This window comes from Panthera leo, chromosome F2 (assembly GCF_018350215.1).
Source record: "Panthera leo isolate Ple1 chromosome F2, P.leo_Ple1_pat1.1, whole genome shotgun sequence".
NCBI classification, from domain to species: domain Eukaryota; kingdom Metazoa; phylum Chordata; class Mammalia; order Carnivora; family Felidae; genus Panthera; species Panthera leo.
In genome coordinates, this window is record NC_056695.1 from 32,895,729 (window position 1) to 32,915,891 (window position 20,163).

A 20,163-nucleotide genomic window follows, 5' to 3' on the forward strand; every position below is an offset into this window, starting at 1 on the left:
TCAAGAGTTAGAGACTTAACCGACTGAGCCACCCAAGCGGCCCTAGAAAGATATTTTAAAGTTTTAATTATGAACAAGTTTTGCACTGTAAAAAAAAATGAAGTTTATAAGTTTATTAACTTTGTTTGGCTTTAAATATATTAATTAGAAAACAGTCCACAAATTTTCTTATAAAAATTACATAAACTAAATGCAAGAATAATTCTCCCAAGTTGAGTTATAAGTGCTTAAAAGCAAATCCTGAAATGTCCCTTTTTTTTGATGCTTCGAAAGATGAGGGCAAAAACGACAGCATAGTCTCACTAGATCATGAGTTAGCCACGTGTGATGAACGCTTCTCAGAAAAATGTGTTCTTTTGGAAACTAACTCTATTAAACTTTCAAAATTTCTTTCTAGTGGAATTATAGCACAATTAAGAATTCAACTTTATTGGTATTGTTACATATCAGAATACTTAGGGTACAAGGGGATCTTCTTCCAAACCCAGACAGTGACACACTCTTCATTTATGTTTAGCATATGGTGGAATAAAAGGACAAGGTGGTTGCTCTGAGTTAAACATATTACATTGCAAATGAAACTGCAGTGTTTCATGGTTTACACTTTAATATTTGTTTGAAGTATCTTCTGCTTCTATGTCAGAATCACTCGTTCTGAAAAGATATCCATGGTCATTAGAAGGAGCACTGTGTTGGAATTTAGGAAACCTGCAACCACATCATGTATCTGCTACTACCTGCCCATGCCAGCAAGGTGATTATAAGCAATACAACCTCTTTTAAGTCTAACTTTTTTATAACATGAAGGAATCGAGTTAAACCGTTTCTTCATTGATTCCCATTTCTAGCACTCTGGTATTCTGCTGTTTATTTTTGAATCCAGAAACAAAAGCCTTTATTATCAAGTTTGTTCATGTTGTTCCTTCAAACCCCATCCAGTATCTTAAAGTATTCATATCTTTTGAGTAGGCAATTCCATTTCCAGAAGTATATCTAAGAAAATAATTCTAAATATTTAAATAACTAAAAATATGTGAAATTATCCTTAAGATGTTCTTTGCAGTTTTATTTAAAATATTGAGTAATCTGATCCAGCCAAAATGTTGTACAATAATGGGTATGGCACATCCATTAGATGGAATGTTCATGAATTGTTCATACTGACATGGGAAAAATTTAAGATTTGAGTAGAAAAACCAGCAAAGCAAAATTATATAAACAGCATATAATTATGTAAGCATCATATATAAGCAGAAAACCAAAACTATTTAATAAATGAAACAAACATGCAGAGAAAAAAATGAAGATCAAATATTAGCTGTACTTCTTTGAACAGGAAGGATATGAGTGATATTTTTCTTGTAACTTTAGTACCTTATAGCAAATTTTCTTTAATGAGAATTTTATAACCAAAAGAAAAAGAGAGAGAGAGAGAGATTTAAAAGCCAGATTTTCCAAGGGTATATGATAAACATCACACAAAAACACACAACAGGCAACAATGAGGATTTTTTGTGCTTACTGTTGTACAAAAACCAATTCAATAGGTATAGCCCTTCATCCTTGGAGCTACACTTCTTTAGTTACCGTGGTTATTAGAAAAGTTAGTATTCTAAAAAAGGCAACTTCATTAGCATTCAGCGCAGGCCAACAGCCTAGTGGGGTGAAGCAGTTAACTGCCAGGGCTGACTGCCGGAAGTGGCCTGTCAGTGCCACGATGGGATTAGGAGCTCAGCGTATGGCGGGGGGAGTGTAAGGAGCAGGGTGCAAGGAGAGCTGCTGAAGTCATCTAATCTTCAAAAATGAAAAGTCAAAATTTATGAGCCCTTAAGTAATGCAATAAAATAAGTAATCAGGAATGCATAGTGATGGCATTTCTTCTGACTACAGATTAGTGAGCCAGTAGTAAGACAATGGCGCTTGCCAGACAATAACTGTCCCTCTGTATTTAAAGCTATAATTCAGTCGCTTTGCTGCTGTCGATGCTTTGAAAGGGCATCGTGTATGTGAGCTACAAATAGTAACAGAATAGTTTGGAATGAAGCCCAGGTTTTGTCCTTTAGTATACAGAACATGGGACATGACAATAAAAGAGGGGACAGGTTCTGTGTTCCAAACTCTTAACAGGGAGAATCAATGAGTACAGGAGAACCAATGGTAATGAGTCTGAGTATGGTAAATGTATCAGAGTGTATGTATCAAGAAGGGGAAAAAGAGGTAGAGGATGACCCACAGATAACAGATAATCAGGTCTAAAATAGCATTTGGAGTCAGACTGCTTAGCAACTCTTAACGAAACTATTCACAGCATCAGGGTGGAGACATTAACATGATATTATGAGAATTCTAGAAGAATTGAAGTCAAATTGTAACTGCTGATTTCTTGATTTGCTGAAGATTGTCTTTTTCTCCTTTTATTTTTTTTACTCTTTACTACCTAAACTCAAGATAATGAATCTCATGTTTAAAGTGTTTAGAAAGAAAAATTACATAACCAATATTTGAAAAGATGGGCTAAATTAGGTCAAAAAAAGTTGAAACACATGGCACGAAAAAACTTAAAGAGATTATGAAAGAAGTAAGTAATATTAGGCATCCACTTAACTGAAAAATAAAATATATTATTTTTAAAAATGTAATGCTGAATAAACAAAAAGCAAGAAAGAACAGCTTTATGCAGGCAGGCAATAATTAGACAATTAGTAATTAGACAGTACTTAGACATTGTCTACCAACACAAATTGGTAAAGAGAAATGAAGGACTACACGTGAGGTCAGCCCTGAGAGTCTTTTGAGAAATGATAGAGACTTGGAGAAGAATTTCTGATATCAGCAATTTGAATGAACCACACCATCTCCAGCCTGGAAGGATAACTTATCTCTAAGCCTCTATTAACAGACCTGACTGAGGGGTGCCTGGGTGGCTCAGTGGTCAGTGGGTCCGACTTCAGCTCAGGTCATGATCTCATGGTTCATGAGTTAGAGCCCTGTGTTGGGCTCTGTGTTGAGAGCTCAGAGCCTGGAGCCTGCTTCAGATTCTGTGTCTCCCTCTCTCTCTGCCCCTCCCCCACTCGTGCTCTGTCTCTCTCTAGCTCTCTCAAAAACAAACATTAAAAAAAATTTTTTTAAAGAAAACAGACCCAATTCATGGATTTACCAAATTCAGCCTATATTGGAGATTCTCAGTGGATTTAGTGGAGGAGAAGGAAACATAGAATCACTAATCCAGTTGTTTATCAATTATTAAGCACCAACTGAACAATGTCCAGGGCACTGAGTATACATTAGTTAACAAAATGGACCAAACTCCTTGACCTTACCTTCAAGTGTGAGGTAAATGATAATAAACAAAAATCAATAATTAACTTAAGCTCTATGTTAGAAAGCAGGAGGTGTTATGGAAAAAGTAAAACAAGGCAAGAGGGATAGGGGTGGGAAGGTGAGAAGTGATCCGATTTTGAACAGGGTGGGGAGTGAAGACCAGCTGAGAAGGTGATATTTCAGCAAAGACTTGAAGAAGGTGAGGAGCAGGTAAGGTTTCCCCTGAGGGGAAAGCATTCTGGGGAGAGGGATGATCAGCACTAAGTCCTTAAAGCAAAAGCACACCCAACTATTAATAAAAAGCAAAAGAGCCAATGTTTCTGGAGTAGAATTGAGCAAAGCTGAGGGCCGGGGGGAGGTGAGAGGAGAAGGCAGAGATGAAGTGAGGGTGCCAAATCCTGTAAAGCCTCGCGGACCACTCAAGTACTTTGGCTTTCACTCTGAGTGAAATGGAGAGCCTTTGGGAGATTTTAAACAAAGGATTACCATGGCACCCTTAAATTTCTGAAAAGTCACTTTAGCTCTTTGTTGACAATAGGTTATGAAAGAACAAGGGAGGAATGTGGGAAAACACGCAAAAGATTATAATGATTCAAAGTGGTAACCGCTGAGATGAAAACAGCAGTTATATCGTGGATATATTTTGAAAGTGGAGCCAGCAAACTTACAGATTGGATGTGGACTGTTAGAGAAGGAACAAAGGCAAGGATATTATTATCTACTGCTGGGGAAAATTTACTGGCTTAAGAAACTTATTTTTTGTCATATTTGGCAATCTGGCATGGGTTCGGTCGAGCGGTTCTGCTCTATGTGATGTCCAAATGCCTTCTGTGCTTACATATCTGGTGCTTCAGCTGGGGCTGGCTAGAACAGCTGTGGTGACTGAGCATCTTTCTCCACATGGTCTCTCCATGTGGTGAGCTTAAGCTTTATTATGGCACCGTGGTCTCAGGGTAATCAGTTTTACATAGTGACTGAGTTCAAGAAGGAGGAAGAAGCTGCCTGTCCTCTTAAAACCTGGGTTGGAAATTCCGCAGTGTTACATCTGCCATGTTATATTTAGAAGAGCAAGGTATAAGGCCAGTTCACATATAAGATGAGGGGACATAGACTCCAGATGTTAATGGGTGGAAGGAAAAATTGATAATGAGCAGACTATCTACCATGGAAACCCCTATGGTTTTTGGACTGAGCATGTGAACATATGAAATTACAATTAAGTGAGATGAGCAAAACTCAAGGCAGAGATCGAAGTCAGCCAAGGTAGGCAGTAGAGATTAGGAGTTTAGTTTTTTGTTAAAGTGGTGATACCTATCAGATATCTAAGTGAAAATGTCAAGTGAGCAGTTGAATACATAATCTGGAGTTCAAGCAGAGGTCTGAGCTGGATGTGCACATTTGTGATTCATCACTGTGTAGATGGCATTCAGAACCATGAGACTGGATGAGAACAAACACCAAAGGGGTAATTAATGATAGAAAAGAGAATAATTCCAGGGACTGAGCTCAAGAACACACTGATATTTGAAGTCAGGATCTAGCAAAGGTGACTCAAAAGAAACAACTGGTGAGGTTGACTAAGTGGTATGAAACTCAGTGACGAAGTCCTCAGGGAGAAGGAATCAGTTGGGTGAAATGTTCTTCGGTGTTCATGGTAACTAACGATTTACCACTAGACTCAGCACTGTGGAGACTGCTGGAAGCCAAAAAGGATATATCCACCAGGTCTAGGGTCCCGGCTCAGTCTTGCATAGTTGACTCAGGGAGCATCCTAGAAACAGATGGGACCTGGAATTATAAACCCAAGCTTTAGTACAAGAGCTCTAGCTGCAGGGCTAGACAGACACTAACATGATGCCAAGATGCACCCCTGCCAGTCAGGTGGAGCTTTCTACACAATCCAGGAAGAGGTAATATTAAGTACTCTAGGTACATGATTGGCATCACCCGATTTTGTCAGCATGTGGCATTCGAGGTCATTAAATTCTGAAATTTGGTGCCAGGAGTTCATGTTTTCAAAGATCCGAGGGGAAAAAACCTCTGGGTCTGAGAGAGGTTGAAGGTACCGAGAAGGGAGATTAATCTACAAGACAAGTTCGTCACTGGGAAGAGGGCAGCAACACAGTTAAGCAGAACATGCAGAGATGAACTGTTGTTTCCCATGCCCGTATCAGACGTCAGCTACAGCTTGGGTTGAATTGGTTTCAAGCATTTTACTAAGAGAAGGCAGAGGAGACGCTGAGGCTGCATCTCGGAGCTGAATGGGTCTGAGAGTGGGGGACACAGAGGAAGCACGGGGACTGGAGGGAGGGCTTGAGGGAGGCACGTGAGACAAAAGCCAACTGCTCATCTCAACCAGCAGGGGACTGGCCTGCAAAGGTGTGTTTTATGTCTTTTAGCAGCAATCACACTCTGTACAACTTACTCTGACAGGCAATCGAAAGACTGTACAGCATTGTATTGCCTCTGATCTCTTCATTTAAAATGGAGTAGAAAGATAAATGACATCATAAGGCTGCAAAAAAAAAGCAGGACTGAGGATGGAGATTTGAAACTGGATAACTCTGTGACTGATTACCTGCTTTCCCCGTCCGTGCTCTTGGCAGACACACAGTTTAATAGTTATTAGCAAGTAACTAAATAAAACCATTGAAAGAGACAGATGAGCAGCCAATGGCTGGTTTTTCATAAATCTACTTCCTTTCACTACCTAGGTTTGGAACTGAGATAAGCAAATCATCCAACATGAAAATAACTGAATTTGCAAGTATCTCTCTCTTTTTTTTTAAGCTTACTTATTTTTGAGAGAGAGAGAGAGAGAGAGAGAGAGAGAGAACCAACAGGGGAGGGGCAGCAAAAGAGAGGGAAGAGTATCCAAAGAGGCTCTATGCTGACAGCAGAGAGCCCAATGTAGGGCTCAAACTCAGGAACCATGAGATCGTGACCTGAGCTGAAGACAGATGCTTAACTGAGCCTCCCAGGCGCCCCTGAAAATATCTCTTTTCAGAAAATATTTTTTTTCTTATTTGAATGGAAAGCTCCATGCACTTGTATGCACTCCTTTCCAGTGTGAGGTGTGGTGAGGTTAATTCTGGAATCAGAGTAAAACAAGGGTGAGACTCTATACTCTCTGCCTTGGCCAAATATCTTACTACTCCTACCTCTAGCCCTACCCCTGGGCTATTGGAGTAAGCGCTTCAAGCCTCCCAGGAGAATCTGCCAATAGTTAATCTTTCTTGCCTTGAGGATCTTCTCTATACCTCATGTCCGTTCCCCTCGCTGCAGCTCAATCCTCCCAGCAGCGTTGTGAAGCTGCACTGCAGCCTGTGCGGGGACATGAGCCTTGCAGCCTCAATTTCCAAAATGGCAAAAGTCAGGACCGTGCGTGCCAAAACTGCCCCTGAGATTCTTGGTTGATACCACAGCCATCCATTAACCTGTCCCTGGAGTTAGGAGCACAGATGGTGGGAACTGCAAATGGAACTTACCAAGAGGTCTGATGATAGCTCTAAGCAGAAATTTCAATTGAGCATGAAAGCCCTTGTAAAAAGGTATCACAGGAAATTGAGGGGAAAGCTGTTTTTTACTCCAGAGAAATGGAATCCATTGTAGACAGATCTCACTGCAGGAGTGAATAGCATGTCAAATTAAAAATATCAGCTATTATCGTTATGAGGCATTAAGTATACACTATTATTTGTACACATTGGCATATGGGCTCTACGTCCAGAAACCTGGGTCCCACTGCAGGCTTTATACCTCTTTATTCCTTTTTATAAGTTTGAGCAAATTTCTGTACCTTCTATTCTCACAGAGTTGGTAAATACATATTCGCACACCATTCTTCTCCTTTCCTTTTATGTTTCTGTGGCAGACATAGGTTAATTACAACCCTCTTACAGCCAGAGGCCTGAATAGGTTTTAGAATCCTTATCAACACCTTGTTCCCAGCAGCCACCATCAATTAGTCAGAACTGACACAAAAATTAAAACTTATTTGACCTCTCAGCTTTAGAGCATAGAAGCTTTTAAGGAAATGATTGCTCCCACTCTTAGCCATCTCAGACCATCCCCTCACAGCCTCACCCAGAGCCCTGCTTTGCCTCAGATTTCTCAGTGCAGTTGACAGGACACCATAAAAGGCTATACTTGGGATAACCCTCGTGCATCTGTTACAACACTACGCCCCGGTAAGAGCCACACCTGGGAACAGGCTATGGTTGGCACGAGAATGCACTGTGAGTGCCTGCTCATGGTCCGGAGACAAAAATGTCTGGAACTCTTGTTCCACCAAAGACACTCATGGTTGAGTCGTACTCAGACTTCCTCAGGCAGGGGGAGGTGAGGAGGTTGGTGCCTGTACAGACCAGTGCTTCTTCCCATGCCACGCACCAATATAGTGTGTCCTTCCTGACAAGCTTATTGCTCCCCAGACAAGAGCTTCTAGGCATCTAAGCCCTGGTGGGCCAGCACAGAAACCTGGGCTGCTTTTGCTTCTGTTTTTTCTCTTTAAGTGAGGAGAGGAGAAGAGCCAAGGTAAGTACTACATACAGATTCTGATTTTTACTGGCTGTCAGAGAATTCACCTACAGTCACCTATGAGTATCCTGCTCCTATTACATAAAGAAGACTCTTGCTTGCTTTTTAATTTTCTGGCAGTAGATGAATTTTTAAGAATACTGATAGAATCGTGTTATATTTTAGTATGTAAAATGTTCAGTAAAGGAAGACGTCTATGAATCAGTTTACAAGTGCTTGTCTTTGATCAAAATCGTCATCTTTTGCTCCAATTTAATCATTTACCTTGAAAAAAAAAAGCCTGTTTAAATCATAAGGCCTTGGAATGATGAAAATGTCATGTAGATGTGTTTAGATTACAAATGGTTGATGATGAAATGTAAACTTTAAATATCAGAGTAAGATTCCTATAATTCAAAAAATGCTATTAAGCTGTTCATAACATGGCATGTCAAATCATTCCATAAATAATAAGCAATCTGTTAGCTAAGCATTAACTCACAATGACACGGACCACCATGGCGTCCCTTTCTGAACTTGGCATCTATACACCTAGAGGCCTGTTAGTGAGCCTAGGTATCTCTCCTCGATCCTTTTCTTCCCATTGTACACATTCTCTCTGGGGGCCTCCATTCTCTCCCTCGATGTCCTATGCTAACTCTGTTTTGATGACACGACTCCCAAATCTGTATTTCCAGCACAGAAGTCTTGCCTGCATTCCAGGCATACATGTCCATCTGTTACATACCTTCACCAACATAGCCCCGCGTGATCCGCTGTTATACAACTGCTGCACCAACCTGTTCCCCAGCCTGGACTCCCTATATCTGTTAACTGGCCATGAATCCAGGAACAATCTGAGCACTTGGGGATAAAAAATAATAATAACAATGATGGCAGAAATCTATTAAGTATTTACCTATCCATTTATTTATTTATCTAATTAATTTAGTTATCTATTTCATTACTTACTTATCTAATTCTCACAACAGCCCTAAAAGTTCAGTTTATTATTACCTCATTTTGCAGATGAGATCATTGAGGCATAAAGAAAAGCGCCTTACTTTTTCAAGGCCACACAGCCAGGAGATGTTAGAGTCAGAACTAGAATCAGGCTGACTGATTCTAGGAACTGTGTCCTTAAGCTCTTTGGAACATCCATCTTAAATGTAGGTCAGGCTTGGGTTGCCATTGCTAAAGAGAATAGATCAGATGGCGGTGAATAGTGTTGCTTCTTGGCAATTTTTACTGCAAAACCATATAAATATCATAGGGGAACATACTTATGAGTCACTTTGGACTCATAAAAAACCCACCAGTTTTACAAAAACAAGGTAGTTGAAGTCATTTCTGCAAAAACACAGTATCTCCCCAAGCACAGGGAGTGAGAAAGCAAGATGCCACCCTGACGGTGAGCATTTGGCTCAGCTTGGCTGGAGCATAGAATTTGTAGGCTGAAGTGGCAGAAGACAAAGCTGGGAAGGAACTAGAACAAGATTTTGAATAAACTTTTACTTATATTACAGGATTTGGACTTTACTGTGTAGGTGAATCCTGGAAGTAGGGGTGCGGGAGTAAGGCAGGGAAAGTTCATTTGAAAAAATCATTCCTACAAGCCTCCTATGAAGTAGGAATGACTCTAGGTACTTGAAATACAGTGAGTTCCTACTTTCAAGGAGTATACAGTCTTAATAGGGGACTTGTTAAATATACTAGGAATGCTTAATACATCATGATTAGGTGTTACAGGGTGCTATCAGAACAATTATAAAGCACTCCTAACCAACCAATGGTGCTTTATGAGAAAACATTTCCTGGAAGCACTCACAGATGTGTAATGAGGGGAATTACATGATCATATTGCATGATAGTTATTTTAGAAAGATGATTTTGCTAGTAGATATAGCTATTCCAAAGAATACTGAAGAAGGAAGGTGAATGAGGAGGTTTTTCTAATAGCTCACATAAAGGTTGATGATCATTTAAACTGTAATAATAAGAATTAAGAAGTAAGCAAAGAACTAAGAGGACTTTGGGCAGTAGAAACAGCAGAACTAGAGGGTCAACTGAAAGTGCGTGCCATTGGAAGGGAGTTGAAGAGAGAGATTATGATCTTTCTAGTTTGGTCACCTGATTGGCTGATTATGCCATTGAGTTAAGGATGAAGAAGAACAGAATGAGGGAGGCAGACAATGAATTTTGTTTGGAACATGTTAAGTTGAAGGCATCTACAATTAGAGATATATGGTGGACAGATACAGAGGGATAAATAGAGTAATACTAAAGACAAAAGTTTGGAAATATCAGGGGTGCCTGGGTGGCTCAGTCGGTTAGGCATCCGACTTTGGCTCAGGTCATGGTCTCACGGTCCATGAGTTCAAGCCCCGCATCTGGCTCTGTGCTGACAGCTTGGAACCTGGAGCCTGCTTCAGATTCTGTGTCTCCCTCTCTCTCTGCCCCTCCCCTGTTCGTGCTCTGTCTCTCTCTGTCTCAAAAATAGATAAACATTAAAAAAATTTTTTTTTAAGTTTGGAAATATCCAGCATATCAACATGTGAGACCAGATAAGATTTCTCAGTGGAGTTTAGAAACTATAAAGAAAGGAAATGTGATAATGCCGTTAGGCACATATAAGCAAAATAAAACAAAGGAAATAAATTGATGAAAGACAATGCACAATGCAAGACATGAGCACATGAAGTTTAGAGCCAGAATGCCTAAATTAAAATCCTCGCTTAGCCACTGTTAGCTGTGTGACCTTAGGCAAAACATTTAACATCTTTGGGTATCAGTTTCCTCATCTGTAAAATGAGATCTATCTCAGAGGATATCATGATGCTTAAATAAATCAGTGTTTATAAAGCATTTTTAGTAACACCTGGTCTTTAATAAATACAGCTTAGATTTTTTTGTTATTAAATACAAAGTGTTATAAATCCGTTAACCCCAAATATTGATCTTCACTTTGCATTCTATTTTTATTTCTTTACTGTGCCTATTTTTCCAAAGGCTATAGTTTGTTTATCTTATTATACTCCTAATTCTAGCCAGTCCTGAATGAAGTATTATTAAATTCACTACCCAGTTCATGTTAAAAGTAAATCTTAGGAAAGACAAAACCAGTCCTTTTCTTCACAAAACAATTACCTTGTTTAAAAAACTCAGAAAAGTTCTCTCTGGGCATATCACAATGTAATCATATGTTTCTAAGGATTACACTGTAAACAATTTTCTCCAAAGGGATATTTCTCCTGGTAGTTTCCTTCTTTTGCATTTTTTTCACTTTTCAGGACTAAAATCACAAGTGTGAGCTTTTCACATTTTCAGGCAGTTTCAGCGCATAGAATTAACAACGTATCTTTGGCATGGTCATGACCATCACAGTCTACTTTGTGCCAGAAACTGTGTTAGTTGCTCTAAGTACATAATCTCATACTCATCACAAGATATGTTGTAAGTTGCTTATGATGTTGGCTATTATAATTAATGAGAAGATATGTAAAAAAATACATCTCTGAATTAACTCAAGGCTGGGGAAGTTGACTTTATGTAATGAAACCATGACTAAGCAGTTGGTTAGAAAGCAGAGCATTGTTCAGTGTGGGCCAGTTATCACCTCCCTCTACAGTGTGCCATCATTTTGAGGATGAGATGTGGCATAGGATTGCCTGATGGTGGCTCCCCACAGATTTCCTGCTCTGTATCACCACTGAAAATGCTTGGGGCTCCAGGTACCTAGGGTTCATTTTCAGTGGCTTGGAATGACTAATGGACAATAATCTTTCCTTCCTGCTCAGCTGGTGGAGCATCAGCCAGAACCTCCCTTGGACCATTAGAAGGTTTAACACAGAACTTTGATGAGCTTCTTCTCTAAGCAGACTTGCAAGTTTTACATTCTTACCAATCTTGAAACTGGAAGCTAGACTTTTAACCCAAGACTATTCTCCTGACAATATGTCATAGTAATTGAGATAATAAGTAATAGAAGCTTAGTGACAAGACTGTCCCTGTAAGATGAAGGTGTCAGGATTAGCTTTATGAAGGAGTTAGATAAACTCATAAGACAAGTAGATCATAGGGAAAGGAATTAAAAACTAGTATTCTGGTACAGAAAAAGAATGCTTAAAGACATCAAAGCAAAGGAGATTTGTTTAAGTCATAAATAGACAAATATCCTGGAATAAAGTGGTTGGGAAGAGAAGTGATAAAGAGCGACATGGAAAGTTAGCGTGAGGCATGTTTCTGACAAGCTTTCGAATGACACACTGAAAAGTTTGGGCATCTTCCTATGGTTATCAAAATTGTCAAGAAATATGGTGACGCGAAAATAGCATTGTAGGAGAGTTGATCTGTCAGCAGTAGGTGCAGAGATTTGGTGATGTAGAAAGGTAATTCAAATTATTCTGAACTTCTAATTCTGGGAGAATACCTTGATATATATTAAAATAAAGAGTGCCTATTTTGACGGGTTGTTTCCAGTTTCTTTCAACAATGTAGTTGTAGGTTGGCAAAACTTTTCTTTTTTTTTTTGATGTTTCTGTTTATTTTTGAGAGCTCTCTCTTTCTCAGAGTGTGAGTGGGGGAGGGGCAGAGAGAGAGGGGACACAGAATCCGAAGTAGGCTCCCGGCTCTGAGCTGTCAGCACACAGCCCGACGAGGGGCTTGATCTCATGGACCGGGAGATCATGACCTGAACCGAAGTCGGACGCTTACCGACTGAGCCACCCAGGTTGGCATACCTTTTCTATAAAGGCCATAGAGTAAATATTTTCAAATTGTGGACGTACAGTCTCTGTTACAACTACTCAACTTGCTACTATAGCACAAAAGCAGCCTTAAACAATATGTAAATAAATAAGCGTGACTGTGTCTCAGTTGACTTTATTTATGGACTCTGGAATTTGAAAGTTCATATAATTTTCATGTGACAAAAAGTATTATTCTTTTTTGATATTTTTCAGCCATTTGAAAATGTATACTTGTGGGCACCTGGGTGGCTCAGTTGGTTGAACATCCGACTTCGGCTCAGGTCATGATCTCACAGTTCGAGGGTTTGAGCCCTGCTGTGCTGACAGCTCAGAGCCTGGAGCCTGCTTCGGATTCTGTGTCTCCCTCTCACTCTCCCTCCCCCACTGACACTCTGTCTGTCTCTGTCTCTCAAAAATAAACAAACACTTAGAAGTTAAAAAGAAAAAAAGAAAAAGAAAAGAAAAACGTACACTTGTGAGCATGGCCCAACTGGTAGAGATGCTGAATCACTATGTTGTACACCTAGAACCAATGTAACATTGTGTGGCAACGACATAAAAGTCATTCCTAATTTGTGGGTTCTACAAAAGCAGGTGGTAAGCAGGATTTGGCCTGTAGAACAGAGTTCACCAATCCCTGGTTTACAGAACATCGGTCAGAACTCTCAATCCAGTATCACTTTGAAGATTTTGAATTTTCCCCTGAATTCTTCCATTGAACATTTGGGAGGAAATAGTTGAAGTGAGTGGAGTAGTAAAAGAAGAAGGAGACAATTCACCGGCTAGTGAGACTAACCATATCAGCCATGGGTGCCGGTGGGGCAACATATGTCCTTACAATGCTCCAATCCACCATTTGTCTGAAGCCTTCAGAAAAAGAAAAGGAAAATCAATAAGTAAATACTACTTGAAACACATTCTGACTCAGCGTTTCAGTAATTGCACAGGGAAAGGCAAAGTGGTGGGTCTTTCTTTTCTTCATGTTGTTCGTGATAACTTCAATGAAAACAGCACCATGCAGGCCTTAAACAAATGATATGAGTGGGGACACTGAAGGAGGTTTTAGTGTGAAACAGTGTGAAGTCGCAGCAGCTGTGAACAAAGAATTTACGTTTGGAGAGACCAGCTAGGCTGGGGTAAATAATGAGAACCAGCCTGGGAATAGAGTGAAGAGAGGGATGTGAAAGTCACATAAAGGAAAAATTGCCAGTGCATTGCTCATTGAGATGTGGAGGATGAAAACGAGAGGAATCAGATATTTTAAGTGTTTCTTTTACTGGATTCCTCAATGCCGCTTAGAAACAGGGAGCGGTGAGAGGCAAGGGGGACACTGAGGGAGCAGGAATGGGGAACTAGGAGCCTGTGGGCTAGCACCTCAAACAAGCAAATGACACACATACACTAAGGTCTGACAGGTGTGAGTCTGAAATTATTGGCTAAAGGGATCCCATTTAATACCCACATGTTATCTACTTACTAAGTATTGCTGATTAGAGTGTAATGGAAAATCATTACTGTCATGATGTTGATGATACAAATAAATAAATGGTCCCCTGCATCACACTGCATGGAATCCCCCTCATTTCTTCCAGGTAATTTCTTTTGATCACTTAGCACTGGTCATGTCTTATAAAACAAGCATATCCAAATATATTTCATTATTTATCTTCAACTTTTTCCCGTTAGTTCTGTTTGCTTAATCATATCTTAAATATATGGGAACAACAAACACACAACATGGCAAATAATTTCCAGGGAGGTGTGAATAAAATCAGAATTCAGAAAATGAAAAGGCTGCATAAATGTATGCATCCAAACTCTGAGAACCATCTATTGGTTTTCTCTGCTTCCCTACCTGCCACTACCCAGAGGGATTGCTAGGGTGCCTGTTCCCTAAAAGAGGCCCTTCGGGCTATGATTGTTCACTTAAAGCAGCATGACAAGTGGCAGGGAGCTGTGTCAGCTCTGCCCATTAAGTGGGACAAGGCATATTTATAATAAACTACTTTTATAAGCATAAAACAAAATAGAGACAAAAAGTGATTATTGCCTTCATTGTGTAGGTTCATATAAAAGTACAGTATTTTGGCCTAATTCTATGACAAGCCCTTTGAATTGTCCACTTCAATATGTAGTCAGCTTGTGTGGTGTTGGTTACAGGATTAAATTTCCTACCATTTTCCCACAGCTATTTATATGTAAATAAAATATTTTAAAACATGAAGGCTCTTTAAAGATCTTAAACACCAGAATTCAGATCAAAATGTCTTTATTTAACAGATAATCGTATGTTAAGAAACTTGTATGAAAACGAAGTGGCCGATATACAACCACCACTGGTCTCCTTAATTATCAACCAGGGAACATTTAGAAGCGTATACTCTCCTGATTGATTTGCTCTTTGCAAAGAATATACAATTAATTTGTGAAATATGAAAATTAACTGGAAACAATACTAGCCTATTTTATAGTGAGAAAAGTAAGCCCCAGAAAGCTTTTCAAGTGGCTTGCTCAAGATGCCACAGCTAATCGGAGGCTTCAGAATTAGAATTCTTTTTTAATATGTTAGGAGGTGCAAAAATACCTGATTCTTAGGAGACACAGAGGAGGCAGTAATATTCTAATCTGTTGATCTGACTTCCCCTCAGCCCACCCCCCAGTCTTGCTCCTGCCCATAAATGACCGTGAATGTCACTCTGCTTCTTTCTTTGTTACAGAGTATTTACTAAAAACAAATTACTCAGCCAGTATGTAACCAAATACATTATAAATGTCTTTACTACTACAACAACCACAAATAGATATATCAAAACTTCTACAAATTCCTATTAAAAAAAAGAAATAAGTAGATATAGAGAGTGCAAATCAGAATTAGACTAACAGTATTATTACTTTAATGTGTCATTTAATGCTACATTCCCATTCCAGTTTTTCATTTTATTTAGCCTCTGCATTAAGACAGCCCGAATTTGAATTAGTCAAGATTAGATCTTGATATATTATTTATAGCTTTTTATTAGTGCTAAAGTGTACATTTTCATCTAAACAAATATAATAATTTTGTCAGATTCATATGAAAACAGTTTTTAAGTGTACAGCAAATTACTATGTTAAAGTAAATTTTTCATATTTTTTCACAGACTTGAGTCAAAGGAGCCTTTCCTGTCTGTTGGGTGAGTACATGTCTAAATATTTTAAATCTTAGTTCTTTAATTGATTTTTAACAAGGGCTTCTGGGATAGTGTTTTCAGTCACATAATTCCATATTCAGAGTCATCCCACATCATTGGGTCATATCCTCAGCAACACTGCTATCTACATTTTATAAAGATTTAACTAAAATGCTCAGTAGGCTGTTTTATGACCTCAGAAATTCAGCAAATGAATGCATATGAAATTCTGTATCCTCTAAAAAAGCCAAAAAAGGTATACGGTAATTTTCTATATTCTCATCATGCAAAGATATACTCAGATTGGTTTCACAAATTCCCCTGAGCCACAGTTTCACTATTCCTAGTCTGTCTTCTCATTTTTGCACTGTTTTCTCTTCATCTACCCCTACTGTTTCTTCTCCCTTTTTTTCCTAAATCTGTCTTCAAAGTCTGTACTGTCTTCTCTCCTTTTCTCCCATTTCACTTTTATTTCTCCACTGGAGAAATCAGGTGCTTCTCTGAAGGCAAAGCCAAGGAACCATGAGGCAGATTGAGTAAGACCAACACTTGCCTTCTCTGGTAGTATTCTGAGTTGCAGTACATGTTCTAATAATAATATATTGTTGACAAAAATATACATGTACTATTTCCAAGGCAATTTGCTAGTTAAGAATCAGCCAATTGTTTTTATTGATCTACCAAATGGTCTTTTGATTAATATATTAAAATATCTCATTAGGGGACTTTGGCATGCTCGGCATTGTGGTTGATGTTGTAAAGTATCAAAAAGTGCCAGAATATGTGATAGTTTAAAGGGAAACATGCCATAGTTGATGAGAAAAAAATCACATATAAACAGCCACTATACTCAAGCTTAATGAGCAGAAACATGGGATGGGAGTGTATTTTTTAAATGATCATATTAATTTTCTTTGTTTGCCGTCCTTGAATATGTCTGTCACTCCTTGAGCAATATGGTTCCCTTTCTCCTTCTCCTCCTCATAAAAGCATTTGAGAAACCCATTCGAATCATGAGAATCAAAATAATTGTTAGAGATGCTGAGAGAAAAATGGAGTAGATGCATTTATTGGAGGATTTCATGAAAAAATGAAAGGTCAAGTTGATCTGGTCCAAAAAAAAATCATTGGAGCATGCCTCTTTCCTTCATTGATCATCAGCTCCTATTGTTAAAAATCTTTAAGCCTGAAGAAATCTTTTATTTTGAATGCATATGTGACCTGCCCTCAAGTCAAGAGGGCTGAAATAGCTTCTCTTCATGCCTCGCTTAATGCAGTTTCTCTGCAGCATTTCCTGTTCTCCTAACTACTCTGAGATGGAATTCCTTTTTTTACTTCATACCTCTGTTTTACAAGGGCAGACTAAGTAATCTTTGTATTACACTTATCAGGAGTTTAAAACTCTGTATTGGAGCCTAGAAAAAAAACTTTCCAGCAAAGAATGACATATAACTCAGCAAATACCCATAATAGGAAAATTGGCATAGCAGCTAAGAAGGATGCTGCTGCTGTTCCTTAGATGGGTCTTTAAAGTGGAGCGGAACATGCAACCCAAATGGTTCTGCTGACTGGATATTTCAATACATAGCTAAACTTCTCCATTTTTCTCCAGGAAAATTACTTTAAATAAAATTGTCCAAGGTTTGTATGGATCTGTCTTCTGACCTTGTTGGTAAGAGCATAAGATGATAGTGAACATAATGGACACTATGAGACTACTAAGCAACAGGTAGTCTAATATAAGAAGCATTACTCAAATTTGTGACTTGTAACATAGTCACATACCAAAAGGAATAATGCATGGTATATGGTCTTTGGTATGAGTTGGCCTTTAAGTCTATACCAGTGAGTTTTTCTAGGACCCTGCACACCTCACATTAATTTTAATTCTGTTTAATAAAAAAATCATATTAATGAACAGATCAGTGCTAAATATTGCATACTTGTCCATTGTCTGCCAGTGTCCTAAAGCACTTGTTAATATGTCTTCTAGAAGTTGCTTTTGCTTTCATAGGCTCTGACACTTACAAGCAATGTGGATTAGTTTAGGCAATTACTTAAACTCCCAAACTTTGGGTCCTTATTTGTGATATGGTGATTAAGTAAGATAATTTAGAGCAAGTATTTAACACTGTTCTTGGCACATAATTTCTCATAAAGATTCGGTTTTATTACACATGTGGAAGGTATACTCATCTATAATGCTCCAAAGAATCCATCAGAGAGCTCAGAAATAGTTCAGAGACTACAACTCCACTTTAATAGGTCATGCTTTGGGTTACATGTGGAAACAAAAAAAAAACGTTTTTATAATGGAGAGGGGAAAAAACAAAACAAAACTGTGGAGTAAACTATCAAACAAGATAAGCACAGATACTGTTTTGTATTTAAATGATGAAAACTAGTAATTGTTATTTAAATTTTTTAAATGGAGCCAAATATTGATAAATTTTTAATGTGCATCTGTTCTTAATATAAACTAGGGAAAAAACTCTTTCATAAATGTGCTGCAGTATTTATGAAATAAAACTTTTAAATGTCACAACATAAATTCAATCTGAATATACCAATGGAAAAAAATTGTCAAAGAAAGTTATAACGCAGGAATTATTTGCTTATGGAAAAAGAATAGGGAATTGTGAATAGAAGTTAAGTGAAATCTCAGATCTCAGACCTTCAACTATACATTGATATGAGAGGGGCTTTCTTTCATATGCATCAGTAAATTATTTTTTTTAATGTTTTATTTATTTTTGAGACAGAGAGAGACAGAGTGCGAGCAGGGGAGGGGCAGAGAGAGAGGGAGACACAGAATCTGAAGCAGGCTCCAGGCTCCGAGCCATCCGCACAGAGCCCGACACGGGGCTCGAACTCACAAACCGTGAGATCATGACCTGAGCTGAAGTCGGACACTTAACCGACGGAGCCACCCAGGCGCCCCCATATGCATCAGTAAATTATTAATAAAATAATGTCAGGAAAAAATAATAAACTTTGGCTTAGAGTCAGGTAGGAAGGCTCATCCCAGAGTCTCATTCTGTTTACCCAGGGGAAGCCAATAAATGCAGTGTGATCCAAGGCTGTCGAGGCAGGCCTGGAAACCATTGTCTACATCATGGTTTCATTCTCCCACCCCTTCTCTTACATGAATGCACAGATTGCTCTTATAGACATGTAGAGTCTCTGGAATTTTTTCAGAAAATCTTTGAAATATATCTTCCCATAGTCTTTCCCAGTTTGGGAAAGTTGGGTTTTTTTCCTTCACTTTCTTCTTTTATTGGGAAATAGACACAGGGCTTATCACAGGGAAGGAAGCAGTGTGATACCTCCTGGCAAACCCAGGACAATGGTAGCCAGAGTCAGGGATACCACCCTGGCCAAGCCTATGCCCAACATCACAGAGGTATGAGGAGAGACTGACCTCTCCATACCATGATCACCAGCCTTTCCCAGGAGGTTCAGAGGCCCCGCCGTAATAGCTGCTTCTTTAGTCACGTGACTGCAATTGTGATTTTGGGAAGCGGCCTTGTGCTGCCGTCTCTCTAGGTGGGACAGCCTCCTCGCGCAACCCAGAAGGCCACAGCTACCTGTGTTACCACAACGACAGATATCAGCAGGACCTTCGACTCAGGACCAACTGTTGGAGGACTCGATGAAGGAATAGGCTTTGTTTAGCTGGTCCAGGACTTAGCCGGAGTGACCTTCAGATGGCAGGTGATATAGATTGTGTTTCTGAGGTCATTAGCAAAGTGGAACATGTCCACTATGAACTGAAGAGTCTCTGGCCTGGGTCTGGGGACTTTGAAGGCAGAAGAGACATCAGAAAGACCATCCACCATGCATATGGTGGAGGTGGGCACATTGATCTAGAACTGTCTTGGAGTTCACCCATCACAGACCAGGATACGTGTAAAAAGACAAGATAGTATGCCATGGAAGCTTCCATGGTACACAAAGAACATACTACCTATGCTCAGATGCATAAAAACTCATTTTGATGTTGTCCCAGACCTATGGAAATATATTAAACTTTAAATTAGTAAATACTATCATTTAAATATTTAATAAATAATTTTTATTAAATGATTAAAATGTTTCATATTTTACATTATAAATATTGTGTATTTAATATATGTTACATACATAAATTTATTATAAATATATAATATAAAATATATTTATTTTTTAAGCAAAATGAATTTAAATAATAGATTTAAAAATTAAACCTCCCATCTCACTCACCCAACAGTAAAAAAAATCAGGTAAGCAAACTTGTTTTTTAGTGTGGAGCTTAGGCTTGCAGTGCTGAACAAGTGAGCACTAAGCATCTGATATTCTACTCATCTTCAAAATGTTACATTTTAGAGCAATTAAGAAAACTCTTCTGGCAAATGTTTCCTTTTATG

General features: G+C 38.8%; 1 protein-coding gene across 5 annotated transcripts in view; it reads left to right on the forward strand.

The window, feature by feature from the left end:
- RALYL (RALY RNA binding protein like) overlaps positions 1–20,163 on the forward strand; it is a 704,928-nt gene that overhangs the window by 563,497 nt on the left and 121,268 nt on the right. For all 5 annotated transcript variants that reach the window (XM_042923553.1, XM_042923555.1, XM_042923552.1 and 2 more), the window contains one exon: positions 15,728–15,760. In XM_042923553.1, coding sequence (XP_042779487.1) covers positions 15,728–15,760 — 33 coding nt within the window. The remainder of the gene's footprint in view (positions 1–15,727; positions 15,761–20,163) is intronic.